General features: G+C 29.8%; 1 protein-coding gene across 4 annotated transcripts in view; it reads right to left on the minus strand.

Moving 5' to 3' along the window:
• LOC122499775 (dihydropyrimidine dehydrogenase [NADP(+)]) overlaps window positions 1-24283 on the minus strand; it is a 258962-nt gene that overhangs the window by 182130 nt on the left and 52549 nt on the right. For all 4 annotated transcript variants that reach the window (XM_043608280.1, XM_043608282.1, XM_043608283.1 and 1 more), the window contains 2 exons: window positions 18825-19133; window positions 17812-18135 (listed from right to left, as the gene is read on the minus strand). In XM_043608280.1, the coding sequence (XP_043464215.1) occupies window positions 17812-18135; window positions 18825-19133 (633 nt within the window). The remainder of the gene's footprint in view (window positions 1-17811; window positions 18136-18824; window positions 19134-24283) is intronic.

Genomic DNA, 24283 nt, shown 5'->3' on the forward strand with positions numbered 1-24283 from the left:
AGAATCGAGTTGTCAGACTTGAATTTCAATGCACTAATCGGTCGAAACACGGCTTCACATTTTTAATGATACATCGAAGACGGATTAATCTTTCTTAATTTTCGAAGGCTTATTTTAAAGCTGAAATTCTAAAGAAGATTTCTGTGTTTTTAAAAAACTATTATATAAATTTCTTTCAGATTTTTAAAAAAGTTGAAGCTAAGAGACAAAAATGAGAAAATTTGATAATTATGAGTCGCAGTTAAGTATATGAACCTGTACTTGACTATCGTACCACTTTGTGATATAGGCTCAGCAAAAACTTTTTTGTGTTGTCAAAAAAAGAGAACTAAATGTATAAGAAATGTGCCAAAGACAAAATAAGTTTACAGAAATTGTTCATTAAGATGATATGCAAGAGAAGTATATAAAAAATAAAAACGTTCACATGTTGAAGAATGCGGATTAATTGTATCAGAAAGTGAACCATGGGCAGCATACTCACTCGATCGAATTATTTTTAAAAATTCTACTTTCAAGCTGCTGGAAATTAAGTGCCCTTATGACCTTGCAGACACAAGCGATAAAACACTTATTAATAAGTGTAAGTTTCTGTGCTTGAAAAATAAAGAATTACATCTTAAAGAGAAGCATCAATATTACGGTCAGGTTCAGTTCGAAATGGCGCTGTTAAATTTAAAAATTCGCGATTTTGTCATTTATTCTAGCGTTTCTAATTCAATAAGAATTTTAAACGTAAAATTAGATGTACATTATGCAAAGAATTTATTGGATATTTTAAAAGAAAGATATTTTGAGAAAATGTTGCACGAGATTTGTTGCAATTCACGAGTAAGTGAAAACTTAGTTCAAGAGAGAAAGAAAATACATATTTAAAAATATTTAGACGTATTAAAAATACATATTTTAAGTTACTCGACTTAAGTAAAAGAACATTTTATTTTTGTTATAAATTGTTATTTAAACTGTAAAAAGTAAAACAGTATCATGTACAATGTTCCAAAGTTTTCCAAAGAATGCTTCATTAACTTTAAGTGAAAAAATGAATGTTTTTATTTTATGAATTAATGTAGGTTTTAAAAACTTATGAAGCCAAGAAATGTGTTCCTAAAATGTTTAAGAGATGTGTTATTAACTTTAAGTACAAACATGTTTTAATTTATTTTAACAAACTACTATTATATACTGAAAACTGTTAAAGAACAAATAAAATTATTTTAAAAGTAAATGAATCGATTTATTTGACCTCTATTTTGATTTTTAGACAAGACAAGGAAGTATACGGGTGATTAAAATTAAAATGTCATTTTTGATCCTACTAACTTTGATTTTTCGATGTTGGATTTTAAACTTAACGATACTCTATTTTGGTTGACTAGAATATATGATAAACAAAAATAATAGAGGTCAAGCAGGTGGAAGCAAATTTTATTTTTCACCAGGTGAAAAACGATAGGCAGAAATGATAAGAAATTTTCTGTTTTCTTAATAAATTCTTACAACTTTAAAAAGTTAAAATATTTCAAATTACAATAAAGAACGTTTCAACATGACTTAAAAAATATTTGTAATGAGTTCTGCCATAAATTATATACTTTTAAAGACCATAAAAACATATGAACATTGAGGGACACCACTGACATTTTTGAAAGATTTCACTGATAATTTTTTTTGAATAGTGAGAATAAAATCAGCTTATAAATTACAATCCAGTATTAAATCTTCATTAACTGCATATATGAAGTAAATTTAATACAAATTTATTAAAAATAAAATAATAAGATGCAAGAAACAGAATTTTGAGGGCACACCACTGACATTTTGCTTCATTTCTCATTTTCGAAAAAGAAAGACTTTATTTTTAAGTTAAAGTCGTTGCGGTTTTTAAAGTACGTGTAATAACTGAATATGAGATACAATAATATTTAAAAAATATTAATATTATGAACAATTTTTTGATGGGGACCCCACTGACATGGTGTGCTCGACAAAGTGATACTTGCTTTCTGCCACTAACCGTACAAGTTATAGATGTGACAGAATGTTGTAATGTTTTTTCTTTAAGAAGCTATACATATCACCAATACTATTAACGCTTAATAAGGCAATTTATCTACACTAGGTTATTTAAATATCAGGTATGATATTCAAAATTTGCGATAATTACTTAAAAATATGAAACTTACGGACAGGCGATTTTGATTTATTTTCTAGCACTGGATCAGAATTATTCTGTTAGCACAATTACTATATAAAAATATAGACTCTTAGCTGTACAAAATAATTTTTCTGGTACTAAAAATGTAAGAATCAACAATTTTTATTATTAGGTAAAGTTCTGATTTCCTAAGTGCGGACAAGGGACACCACTGACATTTTGCTTCTAATTCTTCTGCCAAATTTTTTCAGAGAATTTCTAGCGACTAAGAATTATTAATTTAAGTAGAAGGAGTGATTAAGAAAATTAATTGACTTACAAAACTTTTATATATGACTAGTATTCCAAATTTTTGGGCAATACATGAAATTGACATTTTAGTTTTAATCACCCATACAATACAATTTTTTTTTTAAACTAAAATTTATCATCTCCTGAAATAGGAGTAACCAGATTTGCCAATGCACAACATATTATAAAAATATCATCAACGTAGTTTATAAAAAACCAAGGGAGTCTATTTTTTAAAATTTGGAATTGCTTAATACGTTGATTCATCTTTTCTATGTGGACTCTGGCACATGCAATTTCCCGATTGTTTACTGCTTCTTTTTGCGATAATTGCTTCTTTTGTCTTAGAAAAGGGGGTCGATTTAATTTTATTCTTCTTTGATAACATTCATCGTCTATAAGGAAACCTTTATCGACCATAATAGCTTCTCTTGTACTTTCTAAATTTTGAAGAATGCCACTGTGATTTAATATTGCTTTATCGGATGCTCGCCCTCCAAAAGCTTGGATAACAGAAGTTAGGATTCCTGCGGGTGTTACTTCCGTCAAAAATTTTACTGTCAGATCACCTTTATAGTGAGAATAAAATTTAATTCGACATTTCAAACATTTCGGTTGCTGAAACTTTATTTCGGTGCAATCCAAAACAGAAGTTGTTTCACGAAAGTTATTGAAACATTTTGGTATATTGCGTAAGATTTCACCCTTAGAAACTCGTTTAATAGTTGATTGTAGATTTGTTGATAATTTTTTGACAGTATCATAAAATATATTTCTGATAGTAACATCAGAGATCTGATTGAATAAAATTGCAAGGGCGTTAAATGGAATGTCTAATTTCAACTTGGCTGTCGTTAAAATAATAGAATCACATGTCCCTACTGAAAATCCCCGTACAAGATCTTATACAGGAAAATATACAAGTTCAGCAGGAGAACTTGTACCATTTCAGTCACAGAAACTGTACCATTTCAGCATAAGAAATTGAAACAAGATCTTATACAAGATCTTGTGCAACGTCTTCGTCTTGTACAAGAACCTATACACGGACATTTTCATGTTCCATTTCTTGTACGGGATCATGTACAAGTACAAAGTGCACTTGTCCGGGATCTTGTACAATTAATTGTACAAGATCCTGTACAAGTTCATGTGCATTATATATTTTATTATCGTTTATTAATTTTTTTATTTATGCAAAATATAAGGAAATTTTTAGTATTATTTTTAGAGACTCTCTGCATTTGCGATCTAAAAACAACTGAGCATCTGCAAAAGCCATAGAAAACTACTGCGCAGCCTTTAAAGTTATTAATTAATTTGTACTAGTACATGATCCCGTACAAGAAATTGAACATGAAAATGTACGTGTATACGTTGCACAAGATCTTGTATATGATCTTGTTTCAATTTCTTATGCTAAAATGGTACAAGTTCTCCTGCTGAACTTGTACATTTTCCTGTACAAGATCTTGTACGGGGATTTTCAGTAGGGGTGCTCAAGGAACGTTTTCGTTTTACAGGGTATATTTCATCCATTAGTTTGGACAACTCAGTTAAAATGTTGAAACTTGTGATTCTAAACATAGTTATCAATTCCTTCTTTGTTTTTATAAACGAAGATAATGATATTATAAAGTCGCCACTGCTTACTTGCACACCTATCTTCTTAAAGTTTTTATTTTTCAAAACGTCAATTTTCTCTATGTTAACTTCATTCGTCATCGAGATCTCATTTTCAATGTTTTGACAGTTTTCATCGATGATGAACGCTGCTTTATATTCTATTTTACAATTTACATCGTAATGCTCCAAAAAAGTATCGTCTTCACACAAATTTTTATTATTTTTAATTGGAATATTCTTTTCAGCTCCATGTGATGTTGTAGAAGTATTTAAACCATTCGAATCAGTGATGTTATTTTCTGCAACAGTGGCCAATTTTCTAGCTAAACTACAGGCACTTTTCCACTTTTTTGACACTTTTTTGGTCAAGCCTACTTTTTGCTACTTATTTTGTCAAAAAGCTACTAAATGCTACTTTTTTCCAAAAAAGGTAAAAAAATTGACAGAATTCAAGAATTTTAGTTTTTTGGTGAATGTCGTAGATTTCAAAAAGCCCGCTAAGTGAATTAAATTTATTATTGGGCGCGTGATTATAATATATTATAATAATTACTAATAGTGGATGTTTATTAAATTACATCCTTTTAAAGTTTTGAATTTTTTGTATCTAATTTTATTATTCTTTAAACTTCTTAAAAAAATTAAAAACTAAATTTTTCATTTTTCACCACTCTCTAAATCTGAATATGTGAAATTTCACTTATTGTACGTTATAAGTCGTCTTCTCGATCAATAAGTGCATATACACTTATAAATAAGTGAATTTTTCACTTATTCTGAGTGTATATGCACTTATTGAACGAGAGAGCGACTTATAACTTACAAATATGTGAATTTTCACATATTCAGATTTAGAGAGCATATAATTTAATAGTAATACCTTTTTTGACTTTATAAAAGTTTCAACAAGTATAGAAAGAATCAATTTATTTAAAATAAACACTTAATTCTTTTGGTTATATAAATTGTTTGATTAAAAATCCAAAATAATATTTATTTAACGTGACTATTTATTGTATGTTTAGAAACTTTTTGTCAAATTTAAAAATATTAATTGTATTTTCAATAATACAATGTTTTAAGTCGGTTGTTTAATAATAAAAACATTTATAAAGATTTCAGATCTATCTAAAAAAAATTATAATTTTTTTATTTGCATTTAATTACTCATAATTTATTATTGTACAAAATTATGGCTATGTGAATTCTTAAATTTAAAAAATTTATATGACTAAAAACAATCCATTTTTCCATTTTGATAGTTGTTATTAGTAAATTACTCAGAAATGTTTACGTTTCATTTTTAAAAATTAGATGGCTGATAAAAAGTTATTGATAGTTTTTTTAAAAATAATAAGGAGAAAGAAGGTATCAATTTTACTTCTCAAAATTACGAGCCTGTTATTAAAAAACAAATGTTAATGAAAGATCTCCTTTAAGCATCATTAACAATTACATTTCATTATGTGCAAAATGTTATAAACAAGTGCGTTTTACTTTCTAATATAAAATATCGACAAAAAAGCTATTATATTTTCATATTTTATGTTTATATCAAAATTTAATAAAAATTTTGTGAATTCCTATTTCTAATATTTTTTTCTTTCAATTTTTTCGACAACAACTTATATTCACTTAATTTTCTAACTTAAAAAACTAATTTTACTTAATTTTTAATATGCTACTTTTTGATACTTTTTTCAATTGAGAGGACACTTTTTTCTTCCAAACTGCTACTTTTTCATACTTTTTTTGGCCTGCTACTAGACTTCGAAGCCTGTAAACACCTTCGTTCCTACAAGAAGTAAACAATAACAATAATAATTTTACAAGAACCAAATGAAAATTTTATTAAATAAATTTCAGATAATTAAGACAGATTAAAAAAAACGTATAACGCGTATCACTGATTTTCTTACTTACAAGTCTATTTTTTCTGTTAGTATTATTTTTTAGTTCATAAGCAGAAACTTGGGTTTTCATTGGTACAGCATTCGACTTCAACTTTCGTTTTACTGCAGGTTGATCTGTAATCAACAATTAATTAATAACATAAATACTTGAGTCAATATCGAATTTTGTAAAAGAATATATCTTATTTTGTAGGTCTAATTTTCAGAAAGTCTTAAGTTGACAGAAAATTAAATATTATGAACAATTTTTTTATATTTAAAGTTTATCTTCCGAATTAGTACACACTAATTTAAATTTACAGAAACTACTCTTTTATTTGACACTTACTAATTATTTTACAACATGATATTTTTAATTAATTATTTTATAATATAGTACTTTTAATTAATTATTTTACAATATAGTACTTTTAATTAATTATTTTATAATAGAATACTTTTAATTAATTAACAAACTTACCGGGAAAGTAGTAATCATCATCTGTAAAGTGCAATGAACATGCGTACATAAATTTATTATGATTCACATTTTTCAACCTTCGAAGCCATTCTGTACGTTTATCTACTTCTTCAATACTTCAAAATATGTTTTTTCTTTTCCTTTTTTAAGTAATTGATGAAAACTTAAATTCGTAATCCAAGCATTTTTGGAGTTACAACCAGTAACATAACAAATTACATTATTAGGAGATTTTCGGAATTTGAGATCAAATTCTATTGTTTCTTGACTAAATAATTATATTACATGTATCCACAATGATAACGTTAATAGTCTTCTTGATGCCTTCAATGGCTATAATAATAATATACAATTTACCATTGAAATTGAAAATATTGGTCGCATTAGTTTTTTGGACACCCTTCTAAATAAGAGATAACAACTCTATCATGACTGATTGGTATCACAAAGATACTTTTTCTGGTAGATATTGAAACTATAATTCTAATGTTTCTGTTAAAGATAAAATTTCCATTGTTTATGGCTTGGTGGACAGAGCCATTCAATTGTCTGATAGAAAATTTTTTAATGAAAATTTGAAATTTGTTCACGATATCCTAATTGAAAATAATTACCCTGTAACTTTTTAAAATAAATATATTAATTTACGTTACCAATTTTTATTAAATAACAATGTTAATAATAATAATATCAAAGAACCTTTTTCTTCCACTAATTTAGTCGTTTTGCCTTACGTAAGTGAGCTGCAATATTTTTTAAAAAATTTATTTAATGAATACAATGTTGGTGTCGTTTTCTCTTATGATAAGGATCCGTTTAAAATTTTTTTAAAAAATAAAGACCCTACTTCTTTTGATTTAAAATCGCATTTGGTTTATTGTGTACCTTGCCAATGCAATGTGGAGCTTGCTACATTGGTGAGACTGGTAGATATATTAAAGACAGATTAAGTGAACATAAGAGGGATTGTAGAAACGATAGTAGAAAAACAGCTTTGGTCACTCATCCACATGAGAATGACCATCTTTTTAATTTCGAAGCAACAAACATCATATGTAACGAACGAAATTACAGACGAAGGAAATTTAGAGAGATGTTTCACATTCTCAGGTCCAAAAACTCTGTTAATAAACAGACTGATTTAAATAATTTGAATCAGTTTTATCATTCGTTAATTCTCAGCACTAATTAACTAATATATTTATTTTGTATTAAAATTTTCTTAAATTGCTGCTTTTTTTAAATTTGAATTTACCTACTGTATAGGTTTCTTCCTTACCATGTATAGAGGTACTTTTCATTTTCACTTACTATCACTGTAATTCACTATTATATTTGAACAAGAGGGATCAAGCATGCAAACATGTTTTTTCTTTCCTTTTCTTTTTTCCGTTTGTAATTTTTATTATTAACAACATGTTCTATTTTAAATGTGTCTTTGTTGACAAATTAAGATGTGTTTTTTTAAATTATATATTCAGTAAATTTCTGCAAAGAAACCTTCTTGGTAAATTATCGGTTATGTTCTTCTAGATATTTTTCGATATATTTCTTTCACTTATAATTGTATGTAATTTCAGTTTAAAATTATCTGAGGATGCCTGTCGTTGACGGGCGAAAGCTAATAAATAATTATAAAATTGTATGAATGGATTTTTTCAAAAAAACAAAATAAGATCTCACTAAAATAAATAATTGTCAATGTTATAAAATTATTATTCACTTTCACAAACACTTTACAGTTTTGTTTTTATTGTTTTTTTAAATAAAATATCGAATTTTCAATGCTAAATCCGTCAAATTACTCTCTTTTAACGGCCATATTGGATAGTTCCTAAAGCAACCGATAGGGGCGTTTTCTAAATTTAAACTGCTAATCATTTGAAGGTCATTTTTAATCATTTACCTAAATATTTTATTGATTTTCTACAGTGGCCCAACTCTGGCGACCATGATCAACTCTGACAACATTTTTTTTTAAATTGCTTTTTTATCCCACATGCACAAAAACGGCGCTTTTTGATAGCAGACGACAGGAAGGAAAGTCATTTATTTCTTCGACCGTATGAAAATGGCAGCCGTGTTCTCCCAAGGGCAAGAAAATTAGCTGTTCACATGCATTTTTCTTGCTCAAGGGAGAAAACGGCCGCCATTTTCATACAAATCGAACAAGTGAATGACTTTTACTCCCTGTCGTCTGCTATCTGAAATCGCCGCTTTCGTGCATTAGGAATAAAAAATATCGTAAGTAACACGAGAATAAAGGCAGCCAATTTCTTTACGATGATTTTTGTGACACGAATGGAGTCAAATTTCTTTACAATGTTCAGCAAAAACATTGCATTTGAGTTGATCTTTCCAACAATATGCGCGAAATCGCGAAATTCGTTCTACAGGGGAAGTTATAAAGAAAAGTAAAAACTATGCCCCAACTCTAACAACACTTCCCTAGTCTTTAATCGAAGGATTTATAAAAATATGCATTTCTGACACAATGGCTAAAAATCAAAATTCGTTTTTAGATTTTCACTAAAGAAATCGAAATAAAATCGAACGATTAAAGACTACATTTTTATGTATTGAATAAGCCTGCTAAATTTCAGAAAGATTGGTTCAGTAGTTTTCAAGTTATTTTGGTCACCGAATTAAAAAATGCCATTTTAAGAAAAACGCGTTTAATGTTTTAACTTCAGTTTACAGTAGGAAGGAAAGTTTTTTTAAATCTATTTCGTGTCCAGATAGTAACTTTTCACATCGTTTAAGTAAAGTTTCTTTACTCAGATAGATCAGTGTTTATTGGTCTGATAGCGTTCAAGAAATTTGTTGGTAATGGTTCAAAATCATGCTAGACAGTCGTCAACGCAACGGATTCTGTTCTTTCAATGTTCATATCTTAGTCAATTTTGTTAGGATCGACTTGAAATTTGAAAGACGTATTATTAAATAGTTATGCTTCAAAAATATGGAAAAAAAATTTGAAAAATTTCAAAGTTACAAGTGAGGGTAATCCCTTAATATTCACGTTAAAATACATCAGTTTTTAGCTTTCCATGTTGAATAGTTTAGAAATTGATAACGCTATGACCATCACCTCCAATCGCACATTTGCAATATTTTTCCTGTAATCTACGTGTGAAAATACATATCTGTACCAAATTTTAGCTTTCTAGGTCAAATAGTTTAGTCCCTAGGAAGGGGGAAAACAAAATTGGCAACGGACGCAAAAGTCTCACCAATAGGGTTCCGTCGGTACACAACCCTAAATAACAAAAAAATTAATAATTAAATAAAATAATTAATCTTTCACAATATCTCAGATTTGAGTTTTAAATTTAGCGCCAACGTCACCTTGATAATCTTGGGTACTAGCTTGACTCTAGTAGTTTTATGTTCTCGATATCCGGCGTCGGAGTGTGCGCGTCTTCTTCCGTTTTCGTCTGTACAAAAGAGAATCTTGCGACGCACGAGCGCTTCTTACTTTCGAATAAAGTATTTCGTTCTTTTCATTATTAAACCTTTGCGTTTTCTTTATTAATACCCACTAAACAAAAACAAAAGTCAACAGGTTATGTGCCCCAGCACTTATCCACTGTGAAAAATTGCGTGTTATAGTGGGAACTGAAAAAGTGTTAACTTGGAAAGGGACAGCTTCTCAAAAAAAAGATGTCAGCGTGAAAATCTCGGATCAGCAAAAACGGAAGTTGTAAAATGTAGTAGTGAATGTGACAAGTTTAATTGGATGGTACAGTGGATTACAAATTTTTTGTTTTGTTTTACTGATTCTCTGTAAGAGTGTAAGAGAACTAAGAATAGTGTTATACCGATTGAAACGACTGGATGAATCGAAAATCTCGACATTGGATGTTTTATCCAATTTCGCCATTTTGAGTGTGCTCGCTAGAATGGTGGAAAGATGCAGGAACGCTCTATTAATTGAGATGACATCAGATTTGGTAATAGTTGCCAATATTAAGGGAGATTCTTTTGAAGTCATCTTTTCCACAGGAGAATCAGCAGTACTAAGTATGTAAACTAAAAGGCCTATTTTTTATTATTAACGAGAGTGTAACGATGTTTATTTAGAGTAACTTTTTAATTAAAGTAATAAGAATAAACAGCTTGCTAAACTAGAAGAAAATTATCTTCTTAATCGCGTCGAAAATTTAACCTAGATAACTGATTCAAGAAATGGTTATATATATAAAATTAAACGAGGAACAAGTATAAAATTTTAATTTAAAATAAAAAAATAAAACAAAAATCCTCAGCAAAAATAAAACACACGAAACCGCCGCTTGGGTTGTTCGGTTCAGAAAAATTGTGTGCATTTTAGATGACCGAAACAACTAGATTTTTCTTAAAGCGCTTAATAGTAATAAGCGTCAGAGAATAAATCAGTTCTAAATCACTTAGATTTGTGTTCGACCAGGTGATTTAAGAGCAATTTTCTGTTCTACTCTGAATAAAAACAAAGTAAAAGAGTGTATATATTAATTAATAACTTTTAACTTAAGAGGTCGAAATTCCTTGAAGGATGACTGGTACATGACACTGACCAGGAAATGAATCATTTATCGGATAGAAGCCACGATGAGACGGAAGAGTGTTTAATGCCAGTTGACTACAGTATTACAAAATCAAATAACGACTTTAATGAAGGTAAAAGTTTCTTTGGGATGTTCTCTTCTGATCCAGTAATAACGAGAACGAATGGTAAAGATGGTACGACAGTTGTCGTCGACGACACAAAAAATAACGATTTTTTTCTTTCTTTGGTAGGTGTGTTACCAGCTTCGAAAAAAACCAGTTCCGGACTAGGAAAGGAACAGAAGAGATCTCCGAACGAAGGTTTAAAGTCAACATCTGCAAACGATGGAACGAGGCCAGGTTTTTCGAAAAAAGTATGGACAAATAACGAGACAACAAACGAGCGCTCTGAAATGCAAAATTTGTATACAGGTTTTCATGAAAAATTTAATAAACAGATCCAAACCATGGAACAAATTATGTCTGCGACAATAAACATGCATTAAAAAATGCAAGAAAACCTAGTTCTATGGTTTAAACAGCGAGAGTTAGACGAAATTAAAGCCAACAAACCGAAAATAATCGATGATGTGACGCTTTCCGAAGAACAAAATCTCCCTTCAACGACAGTCTCAAATGTATCAGACAAAAATCAGTACTTCCCAAAAAGTCGAACTGAAATATCTGATAATAATACGACAGTTACTAGATCCGATTTTTTAAGAAACGAAACAAACGAATCCCAATCCATTGCGAATCGAGTGAAGGAGGCTATAAAAATCGAATTTATAGGAAAAGAATCGACGAAACACGATTACAATTTAGAGCCTTGCGCTAAATACGAGCATTTCTTCGAATTTTTAACCTCAGAATTGCGTACTAAAGACCTTTTATAGATCATAGATAAGACAGTCAATGCTCCGGAAGGCATAAGTGATATTTTAAAAGAAAAGCATAAGTTTAAAGTCCGTGATATTTTAATAAACCGCATAGATAAATCATATCATAACAGAATTTTACAAATAAAAGACCCTCTAGATATGCTCGAAAAAATAAAGGAAATTAAACGCTGCAAAATAAACGTGACAAGTGTTAGTATCAAAAAGCAACTATATGCCATACAGTACAACGCGAGTCAGGAATCCGCGAATTGTTTTTTAAATCGATTTGATGAAATTGTTCAAAATTACGAGACCATTCCGGGTTCAACCCCTCTCGCGGATGACGAAAAACGTGACGCTCTCTACAACGCCATACTGAATCAGTTACCGGAGGTTCAATCGGTGGAGTTTATAACTAAGAATCAGACCGGAAAAAGCTTAACTTACGACTTGTTGAAATGATTTGTTATGCAAGCTGAGAAAAACCGCTTGCAATCAGCAGCAGTAAACCATCCAGGATCGAAGGCAATAACTGTTGCATCTGCATCCTTCACAAATTCAAATAGATTTCAAAATGAAAGATGCTACGAATGTGGCGACATCGGCCACATGAAAAATGAATGCCCTCGTAAAGGACAGGGAGTGAAAAAATGTTACGAGTGTGGCAATTTACCACCCATATAGGTGCTGATTGCCCTCAAAGAATCGCAAAGAAATGAAAATATCCTAATAAAAATGTTCAAGGGGAAAAGCGTCACTATAATGATAACAATAAATATGAAAATCGATTTAATTCACAAAATAAGCGATCATTTAAATCAAAAGATTCAACAACTAAAAAGAGCTTTAATTTAAAATCAAATCAAGATGGAAATACTCGATACGTTAAGAAAAATGAAAACAATTTTCAAAAAATAAGTAAACCACGACAAAATCAAGGACGAACGGGAACGAGCGAAAATCCTAGGCTTCAGCAAACAAATAAAGGTGAGTATGAAGAATGTTATTCAAATTATGTGAAATTAAAACCTGAACTAGATAGTCGAAAACAGTCGTTATTGTCGACACTTTTTACCCAAAGTTCAAAAAATTTAAATGATAACGAGAGTGATAAAAAATATGTGTCTTTTATTGTCGATTCAGGAGCGACTGAACATCTTACAAATTGTAAACAAATATTCAGTTCTCTTGATGAAACAAACGAAGGCAATTAAGTGTGCTAATCGGCAATGCCGATTTGGTTGCTGAAGGTCGAGGCACAGTTGGTATGTTTTCCAACACTGACGACAAAAAATCGCTGATGTTGGACAATACTATTTATACCAATTCGCTTTCGGAAAATTTACTTTCCTTGAGGAAATTCGCGGACGCAGGCTTATCAACCTACCTGGATAACGAGTGTGTCAATATTTACGACCCAAAAACAAAAGAAATTTACGCTTCAGGTATATATACGATAAACCCTATTAGTTAATAGAATTTGAGATTAGTAAAAAAGACCAAAGAAATCGAGTAAGCTCTTCCGATGTTTTTGTTTTTGACACGAGTGTAGATGAACAAAACGAAACAAACATGAAAGAATGGGTCATGCATCTGTTGATTACTTGCGAAAGCTGCAAAGCTTATGGAAAGACAATAAAGAACTACAAAATGTTACATTTGACGACAGTATACGAGAATGCGAAATTTGTGCTTTAATGAAATTATCGAAATTGCCGTTTCGAAATCATAGAAGTAGAGCAGTTCGTCCTTTGCAAGTGATTCACTCAGATGTCATGGGAAAAATCTCACCATCAACTCACCCTTTCGGCTATACTTACATCTCTGTGTTTGTAGACGATTATTCGCGTTTCCAATGAAAACAAAGGACGCTACAGGTCATTGTTTGGAACGTTTTATTAACACTGCAAGAAACTTATTAGGAATAAATGAAAAAAATTTCCTACTTACGTACGGATCAAGGTACTAAGTACATGGGAGGATATACCCAAGAGGTATTAAAACGAGAAGGAATTGAAATCCAACCTGCCTGTCCAGATTCTCCTTAACATAATGGAGTTTCGGAAAGGTTTAACCAAACTCTCCAGAAAAAAATAAGATCTATTATGTTTGATACAAAGCTTCCTCAAACCATGTGGGATTTGGCATTAGGGGCAGCAGTATATGTCTACAATCGAACTCCTCATCGATCAAACTACTATAAGGCAGCGCTTGAGGTGTTTGCCCCGAACTTAAATTACGATGTAAATCAAATTAAACGCTTTGGATGCTTGGCTTATTGGTCCATTCAAAGGAAACCTGATTCAAAATTTTCAGCACGAGCTGTAAGAGGAGTATTGGTGGGATATACTGCCTCAGGTTATATCTTTTTAAATCCAGAATCAGGAAAGTTCTTCGAATCTAGAAATGTACGATTCAATGAAAAAATGGTTTACGGTGATAAGTACAAAAATGAGTCTATTAAGGGAGTATTCTGGTCTATAGGCCTCAATTTCAGGGGTTTTTCCGAGTAGAATAAAAAAGAAAGTTTAACATTTTTAGTATTTACTTTTCTTGCAAGTTGTTTATTAATGTTTAAAAAGTACAGAAAAAAATTAGGAAACAAAATAAGAAAAAAATTTAAAAGTTATAAACTGATGAAGTGGGGACTGAAAAAAAGAAAGTGCGTACTGGTTGACAGTGTTGAGACTTTTGTAATGTTCTAAAACAAAATACTCAAAGAAATTCTTGATTATTAAAGGCTTCGCTATGGTCGGTACCTTGGAAAAGAAAAAATAAAATTTTTTAGCAAAATGGCGACGATTTAAAAAGAATGGTGTTTTTTGATTCTGTTTTTTAACTTTTTTGAATTTTTTAAAAATAGTAAAAAAACATATTTCATATGTAAGGTGTAAGCAATAGTTTCTTATCAAGTCAATTTCAAAATTGACTTGATAAGGAACTATTGCTTACACCTTACATATGATATATTCAGCCACAAGTCGAAATTAAAAAACTACATCTAATTATAATTAAAAAAAAATATTTTTCAAAATCCAAGGTTCCGACCATCAATAGATATACAAAGAACATTTCTGCAAAGTTTGAAGTAAATCGGATGAGTAGATTTTGAGTTATCGTGTCAAAAAGAATTTTTTTCAATTCCCACTTCACCAGTTCATAACTTTTAAAATTTTTGATTATTTTTTTTCCTAATTTTTTTCTGTATTCTTTGAACATTAATAAACAACTTGCAAAAAAAGTAAATATTAAAAATGTTAAACTTTCTTTTTCATCCCACTCGGAAAAACGCCTTAAAATTCAGGCCTCTAGACCAGAATACTCCCTTAAAGGCTGGCCAGACACAGAAACCGTACAATCAAAAAACGAATGGTTTTTAAAATTTGAGGACGACGACGTAAATAAGTTGGTAAACGACTGTCAGTTTTCAGGTTCGTAGGGAGAAGTGATAAGAAAACGTGGCAGACCTTGCAAACGACAGTTAAAAACGGAGGGAGATCTAAATGACACAAATAAACGACAAAAAGTACAACCAACAACTGTAAGAGATCCTTATAATACTCGTAGTCGCAAAATCGTTGATACGAGCTTCTCGAATTTTGTGGATGTCTTCTCTTTTTCAGAAAATTACGAATTTCCTTCAATTGAAGAAGAGTTTCTGAAAACAAAAGACAACCAATGTGACAAAATTTTATACTGCCTTCATGCAAAAATAAATGACGATCCTCAAACCTGTAAACAAGCTTTAGAATCAAATCACAAAGACGAGTGGCTTAATGCTATTGACGATGAGTTAAACTCATTAAAAAGGAACAAAGTTTGGATTTTAGTAGATCGCCCTAAGTTCGATAAAAATAGCAGAAAACATTATTGATTCAAAATGGGTGTTTAAACAAAAGGAGGATGGCAGCAATGTTACTAAATACAAGGCAAGACTTGTTATACGAGGGTTTAAGGACACAAATTTGTATAATTTAAAGGAAACTTATGCACCAGTTTCCAGATTAACTCTAGTAAGATCATTTCTAGCAACTATTAATTTTTACGATCTAGAAGTTTGTCAACTAGATGTGAAGTCTGCTTTCTTGAACGGTATCTTTGAAGACGAAGTATACATGGAAATTCCTGAAGGAATGAATGTTTCAGAGGAAACACGTCAAACCAAAGTGTGTAAAATTCTTAAAGCCCTTTATGGTTTAAGAATCAGTCCTAAACGATGGAATGAAAAATTCACCGAACTTGCAAATTCCATGGGATTGACTAACGATCAATATGATCCATGTCTTTTCACATGCAACTCCGGCAAAACGAAGGTCATTTTGCTTATATATGTGGACGACATATTATTAGCGAGTAACGATATGAAACTACTTTCGGAAATTAAAATCAAATTAATGAACGCTTTTGAAATGACTGATTTGGAAGAACCGAAGTTTTTCTTAGGCATGAATATTCAAAAAAATTAAAACACGAGAGTTATAAAAATAAACCAAGAAAAATTTATTGATAAAATTTTAATAAAATTTGGTTTTGAAAAAGAATTTGCGCAAAACACTCCGATGATTACACGACAAGCTGCAAATCACGAAAGACGACAGCGAGAAAATGACAGTGAAAGCATTAACGAAGGCAATTTAAATTTCCTATACAGAGAAGCTGTTGGCAGCCTCTTGTATTTGGCTGGTGCTACTCGTCCCGATATTGGTTTTGCTGTGACTGTACTTAGTCGTCATCAAATTAACCCAACCAAAAACGAGTGGAACATGGTTAAACGAGTTTTTAGATATTTGAAGGGAACAAAAACTCTGGGATTAAAATATCTCAGGAGACAAGATGGCCATGAGCCAAACTTGTCAAGAGCTCATCGCTATCAATAAGTCCTTAATGCGAATGCAAAACGAGAGTTTACTACCAGCTATCTTACGATGCGATAACAAGGCAGCAGCGATTTGTGCTCAAACGAGTTGAAGTAATAGATTAAGACATATGACGGAAGTTCATATGGACTATGTGCAGGAATGTGTTAAGTATAATCGAATCAATATTGTCAAAAAGACAATTGTCCGACATAATGACAAGACCCTTGAGCTACGAATCTCACACTGCCCTACGAGAGAAAATCTTGAATGACAAAGTTTTGTTTTCTTGAAATTGCTTTGCAAATGACTAATTTAATGATTTTACTAACTGAGCACCTTGTATCAAAATTCGTGTATTAACCTTATTGATTTTATTTTTCAGGAAACCAGTGAAAAGAAAACTTCTTGGATTCGCTATTAAGTTTTTTTATTTATTTTATTTTTATTTAACCGTTCGAAAAATGTTTCTTATGAAAATTATAATTTTATATTCTAAAAGGAAAAATATTTTTTTTGAGTTATACAATATATGTATATGTTAGGTTCTTCGAAATATACTACGTTGAGTGTATAATTATTGAGAATATTACATGTAAATTATTTATAATAGAGTCAATCTCGGGAGGGAGTCTCAGATTTGAGTTTTAAATTTAGCGCCAACGCCACCTTGATAATCTTGGGTACAAGCTTGACTCTAGTAGTTTTATGTTCTCGATATCCGGCGTCGGAGTGTGCGCGTCTTCTTCCGTTTTTGTCTGTACAAAAGAGAATCTTGCGACGCACGAGCGCTTCTTACTTTTGAATAAAGTATTCTGTTCTTTTCATTATTAAACCTTTATGTTTTCTTTATTAATACCCACTAAACAAAAACAAAAGTCAACACAATAATATATTTCTTAATTTTCTCATTTAGTAATTTTAGGTTGTACGAAATGTAAAACAAAATTTGTCCATCAAGGAGTAAAATTTCATTCTAATTTAAATAAAGTAATTAAATAATTACATAAAAAATAACAATTTGAAAAAATAGGAAATTAAAAAAATAGAATAGAGGAAAATATGGACAGGAACGAATAAAGATAAAATTTTCCCTTACTTCTTCAGCAACAGCTCGAATATTAGTGAATCCTTTTCTGAAAACGACAAAAACTTTTTTCGTCCCACATCTTAAGGCGGAAGTGGCACAATCAAAGGCCGTGTCTCCTGATCCAAGAACAATGACATTTCCATAAAGATTTGGTAAATTGTTACCCTTACAGGGACACATTCCTGGTTTACTGCCTTTTGCAACAGAGAGGAGAAAATTTTTCGAAGTAAAAAAGCCCATTTCAATTGTTAAATCGCTTAAAATTGAAACTGATGTTGGCTCAGGAAGGCCAATTCCCAAAAATATTACACTATAGCCCTCAGTTTTTAAACCCTAAAAAATATATAAGGAATGAATATATTTCTCTTACGAAAATATAATTTTTTCATTAAAAAAATTTGAAATGTGAACTTTAAGACCCTTTAACAATTTCTGAAACCATTGTGGAATTTCTGAACACATTTTTATAATTCTTGAACACTATTTTATAATTTCTGAAATAAATTTTTAATAATTGGACATTTATTGCTTTGGAAATTTAAAACATTGATTTTTGGTCTTTGTGCAAGGTTCATTAATGAAAATATAATTAAACTAAACTTTAAGACCATTCAAAAATTTCTGAAACCATTGTGAAATTTCTGAACACATTTTTATAATTCTTGAACACTATTTTATAATTTCTGAAATAAATTTTTAATAATTGGACATTTATTGATTTGGAAATTTCAAAAATTAATTTTCGGTCATTGTGCAAGTTTATTAATCAATTTTTAACCCAACTTTACTCAAAATTCTCTATTTTTTGGTCATATGCATATGGTTATTAAAATTCGCGTTTTAAGTTTTATTGTAAGGATTCCTTTCCGCTTACCCACATGAAAAAATTCCCGGGAATTTCCCAGGAGTGAAAAGACAAATGAATACAAAAAATTTATTTTTTACTTCCTGGAATTTCTCTGTCTAATACCCAGGAACTTTTTCTCGTGTGTATAAAATTTGAAATTTGACAAAAATAAAACCTGGATAGTCAGATCCTTTTTTGAGAGACTCCGTCCAAATTCAATTTTCACTCCCAAATCACGAACAAGATCCACTTCAAAATTAACAACATCAAATGGAAGTCGATATTGTGGAATTTCTGATGTACTTAAACCGCCAACAAAATTTTCCTTTTCAAAAATTGTAATATTGTCGTAGCCCAAACGAGCCAAAAATGTTGCACATGAAATTGAGGCTGGACCACATCCAATTAGGGCAATCTTTGTCTCTGCATTGCCAATCGACTGGCCAGGAATTCTGGTTTGAGGAATTTTCATTTTCTTAAATATCTGAAAACATTGGTTTTTTTTGTAAAATAATAATAATCAGTTTTTATGGGGTAAATTGGGGCAAATTTATGCAATTTTAAGACACACACAATTGATACAAAATGGGACAAGAAAAAAATATTCTTCTTAGACCACTTGTCCAGAAATGAGAAGCATAATTCCTAAATGACAGTTTTACCCCAGAAATGGGGTTACCAGGTAATTTAAGGAATATGTTTCTAGATTTTTATTCATTTTTTCTGGATTTTGGGTAGAAAAAAATAATTCAGAAAGTAAAAAATATCATTTAATATCATTTAATTCACCATTGACAACTTTAAGTAAAAAATCTACAAATTCCGTTTCTTGTGGTAAAGCTCTTATATTAACTCTTAATGTGTATTTTTTGAAATATTCCTATAGTTTACTATTTTTTATTGATAAATTTACTATTTCTGATTTAGTACCCCGTTCTTTAATTGGTAAAGTTTGTCGAAAATCTCCGCCTAGAATTACAATTTTACCACCAAAAGGTTCGTTGGAATAGATAATCCATAATTCCTAAAGCATATTTTAGAGCCATTGGTGCTTCATCCCAAATAAAAACATCTATATTTTTTAAAAAAAGGCCTTCTAAAGATTGAACTTTAATGTTTGAAGATAAATCACTGTATAATGGAAAGGGTAAGCCTAAAACTTTATGAACTGTTTTTCCATTAGGAAGCAGAGTCGCAGCTATACCTGTAAATGCCATGTTGCAAACATTTATTCCTTTACTTCTTAACAATTGCAATAGAACCATCAAGAGAAGAATCCTTTAGGCCATCAAGTACATAATCAACTACAAGTTTTTGTTTTACATTTAATTTAGCATAATTCTGTTCTCCTATGTTAATATGTTCTGCAATATTTATATCATTAACTTGTTTAGTAAAAATTTCATTTTGTATATCTAATAACCCCTTAAAGTCAGTTAAATTATATCCTTCGTTAAATAACATTGTTTTAATATTTCTACAAGCCCTTTGTTCAGCTTCAATGTCGTTTATTTTTTAATAATCTTCTGACATTTGACCCTTAAATTGTTCCCATATATAGTATATCCGGCTGTACAGGATCCATAATGCAGCTTCTTCGATTGTCCTAATCCACTCACTATCATCTTCTACAAGTCCTAATGCCAAACAAGCAGTTGTAAAAGATTCATGAACAACTCCATTAACTGTTCTCAAACTTTCAAAAAAAGTTGATCCTTTTACTGTAAGCAACAATAATCTAAAATTAAATAACTCCAATTGATGTGGATTAACTGAATACATTTCTCCCTATACTTTTACTTTACGAATTCTTTGTTTCCATTTAAGAGATTAACAAAATCATTAATCATTATTAACCCATGTATAATGCTCTGGCATTTCTGAATAATAATACTTTTGAGCATTACTATCTTGTTGATTAAGTTTAAAATAATCCAAAACTTTTGTATTTAAATCAAAAGAAATGCCGTTACTATCTTTTTGTTTTCGAATAATAACATTCTGTTCATTTGGCAAATGTATGGGTAAGCGATTAACGCTATGACTCTTTTTCTCTAAAGGTATACCTAGAATTCTCCAAATTGCCTTACCATTCGCATTTTTAATAACAATAGATGCATCATCATGCCCTTTGAGAATATATTTATATAAATATTTAACAGACTTTATACTCAAAACTATTTCTACATTAATATGTCAATTAAATATTTCTGAAAGTTTAGGGCAATACGGAACAACATTAGAATTATCAACAATAAATCCATTTGGTCGTTCATACGCTTTATTATTATTTCTTCGACGACAATGAACATAGCAATTTTCTTCAATTGTAGTTTCTTCTTTGTAACTTTTTGAAATTTTTTTGAATATTTCCCATCAATTAACCACCAATCTCCACAAGGTACGTAAATATTATTTTGCATTATTATTTTATGTAAAATAGGATTGATATTTTCATCAGGAATTTCTGCAGAAATATAACGATCAACACTTTCAACTGTTATTATTTTAGAATTGTCTTCCAATATAACTAACAAATGAATGTATGGCAATCCTCGCTTTTGAAATTCAATAACATAAACATAAGATTTGACTTCTCCAAATAATTTATTATCAACAATAGGTTTAAGTAGATGTTTAACTTTTAATGCGAAAACCCTAGTTACTATATCAGGTCTATCAGCAGCAGTTTGATAGGGGAATAAATTTGCCTGTATCTCCTTCCAATTTGGATTACACGTCATTGTGATAAATAAATCTGGTCTACCATGACGAGCAACAATAGCCATCGAATCCTGATATTGTTGCATCATATTGCGAGGTGATGCTATAAAAGTAAAAGGCAATATAAGCGTTTTTCATACGTGTACATCATTTTCCAACACATGATTGTGTAAATAATCCATCAGTCCTTTATATCTTTAACTTCTCACTTAAGCTTGATTATTTGCACAAAATCTTAATCTATCTTTTTCTATTTTTACATCATTTTCAACCACCTATTGTTGAAACAATCTACCTCTATATAAAAATTGATTAAATTCTTTATCTCTTACAGCAATTTTGTATTTAATGTAGGCAGACCTAGAAATAGTATGATTTCTAATTCGGTAATCACTATCACTACGAATCATATTAATATTATAACCCTTATTTCCAAGTGGATAAAATATGGGATAAATCCATGGTTCAACATTCGGATCTAAATTACTAACCAATTTCAATTCCTTTGTAGATTTATTATAAACCGTTTCATAAGATTCTGGTATTTATTCTTTAGAGTTTGTATTAAAAATTGCAGCAACTTCATTAAAACTTTGAGAATTGTATCTATTTTTATCAAAGCATTTTTTCAACGTGAACAATAATTGTAACTCAGGAATATTTTCATTATTTGTCTTGCTAATTCAGCTTCTATTTGAATTACCTCTGACATCATCATGTGAAATTTTGTGTATGCATTAGAATTTCTCATAATATTTTCTATAGATTTTAAACCGTCTTCATCCAAATTTTCGATACGTTTTAATCTGTATCTGATTGATTCCTCAGGGTCATAAATAAATAATTGACCAAAACATGGATCCTCACCTTTATCAGGATATAAAGCAGTATTAATTTGATAGTAAATTTGACCTTGAATTTTGTAACAGAATAGTCCTCTTCTTCTGCCATTGAAATTAATTACATTAGCATTTAAAGAAGCAAAAAAAAAATTATACAGCCTTATATTCTTTTAAAAATGACCTGATTTTTTATGAAACCCTTCTAACAAAAGCCTTAATTCATCTGGATATTGTATTAAAGTTAACACAACACCTCCATGACTACAGCAGTCATTAAAACTAACTTCTTTACCAGTAACTTTTTCATCTTGAAAATGTTTAGCTTGACAATGTGTGCAGTAATTATTTATCGGACCAAGATAATTTTCAACATTCAACTCATTTTGAATTTGATGCTTTGATACTCCTTCACAATAATTTCTTTGACATCGAGTATTCTTTGTTTTTAACAAAGAACTTGTATCATTATTTTTATTTTTTTATTTAACGTTCTCAGCATATTTTATTTTGGATTCGACTTGAAGTTTTTTCTTAGTTAAAGTGTGTTTTTCACTTAATAATTTACGTTATCAATTGTACGTTTTAATTTTTGCCTCTCACGATAATTTTTTTGAATTCCAGCCCTATTTTCTTTAAGTGTTTTTGATGCAATATTTCTTTCTTTATTTCATTTATAATTCTCTGGTTGTTGATCAACAGTTGTGAAAACTACTGGTGGTTTAAAAGGATATAATCTAATTAAATAATTTCTTTGATCATGATTTAAACATCTTTTATTAAGACTATCAAAAATGTAAAGGCTTATTTCAATTTCATCATAATAAGTACAAATCCAATGACCAGATTTATAAGTTTTACTAAAAAGTATTTGAATGTGCTGCTTACTTTTCTCGTTTGGTACTATCAAATCAATTGTTTGTAAACACAAAGTATTTTGCATATATTAAAAAAAAAAATTTGATTTTCTTTCCAATAGCTTTTGAAATTCATACATAAATGATCATTATTTAGCATTGCTCCTTCAGTGACAACAATACTTAAATCATGAGTAGTCGAATTAACAGTTTCTCCTTTGTTAGACATTCTTCTTTTATTTTATAAAATTTACTTATATCAAGGAATTATAATTTTAAAAATAGTAATATTACATTAGAATTTGAACGTCAAGTTTTATACATTTAATTATAAATTTTATAATTTCCTTTAATCCAATGTTACAAAATTTTGCCTCTTATAGAAAATAACAACAAATTTACAATTCTCTCCTTATTCAAAACTATCAAATTTTTCTTTCTATCAAATATAATCAATGTCCAATTTTGTCTTTCATCCAATTTAACTAATTTTTAATTTTGTCTCTTATCCAATATTTAACCAATTTACAATTTTTCCTTTTCTCAAATTTAACCAACTTCCAGCTTTGTTTTTATCCAATATAAATAATTTACAATTTTTCCTTTTGTCCAATTTAGCCAATTTCCAGCTTTGTTTTTATCCAATATAACCAATTTACAATTTTGCCTTTTATCCAATTTAACCAATTTCCAGCTTTGTTTTTATCCAATTTAAACAATTTCCAGCTTTGTTATTATCCAATATGATCAATTTCCAGTTTTGTTTTTATCCAATAGAACCAATTTCTAATTTTGCCTTTTATCCATTATAACCAACTTCTAATTTTGCCTTTTATCCAATATAACCAATTTCTAATTCTGCCTTTTATCCAAATAAACCAATTTCCAGCTTTGTTTTTATCTAATTTAACCCTTTAACGACGAGATGTGCTACTTTTCAACATGAAATTCAATCTCTGACAATTAGTAGAAAAAAGCCATAAAAGTTTTTAAAAGTCCATACCCTACTGTTTTTGGGGTATTTCGAATGGTGTGGTCAAAATTTTCAAAAAATGATATTTAACCCTTCTTTTTTCAAAAATACTAAAAAAAGTCAAGTTTTTTTAATGTAATTTTTTTCAAAAGAATTTTTTTCTGTATCATAACGCTTTTCAAATAGAACAAAAAGTATCAAAAACGTGTTCCCGATAGTTGTACTTGAAAAATATTCATTT

Source organism: Leptopilina heterotoma, unplaced genomic scaffold (assembly GCF_015476425.1).
Source record: "Leptopilina heterotoma isolate Lh14 unplaced genomic scaffold, ASM1547642v1 Lhet_176, whole genome shotgun sequence".
In the NCBI taxonomy this organism is placed as follows: domain Eukaryota; kingdom Metazoa; phylum Arthropoda; class Insecta; order Hymenoptera; family Figitidae; genus Leptopilina; species Leptopilina heterotoma.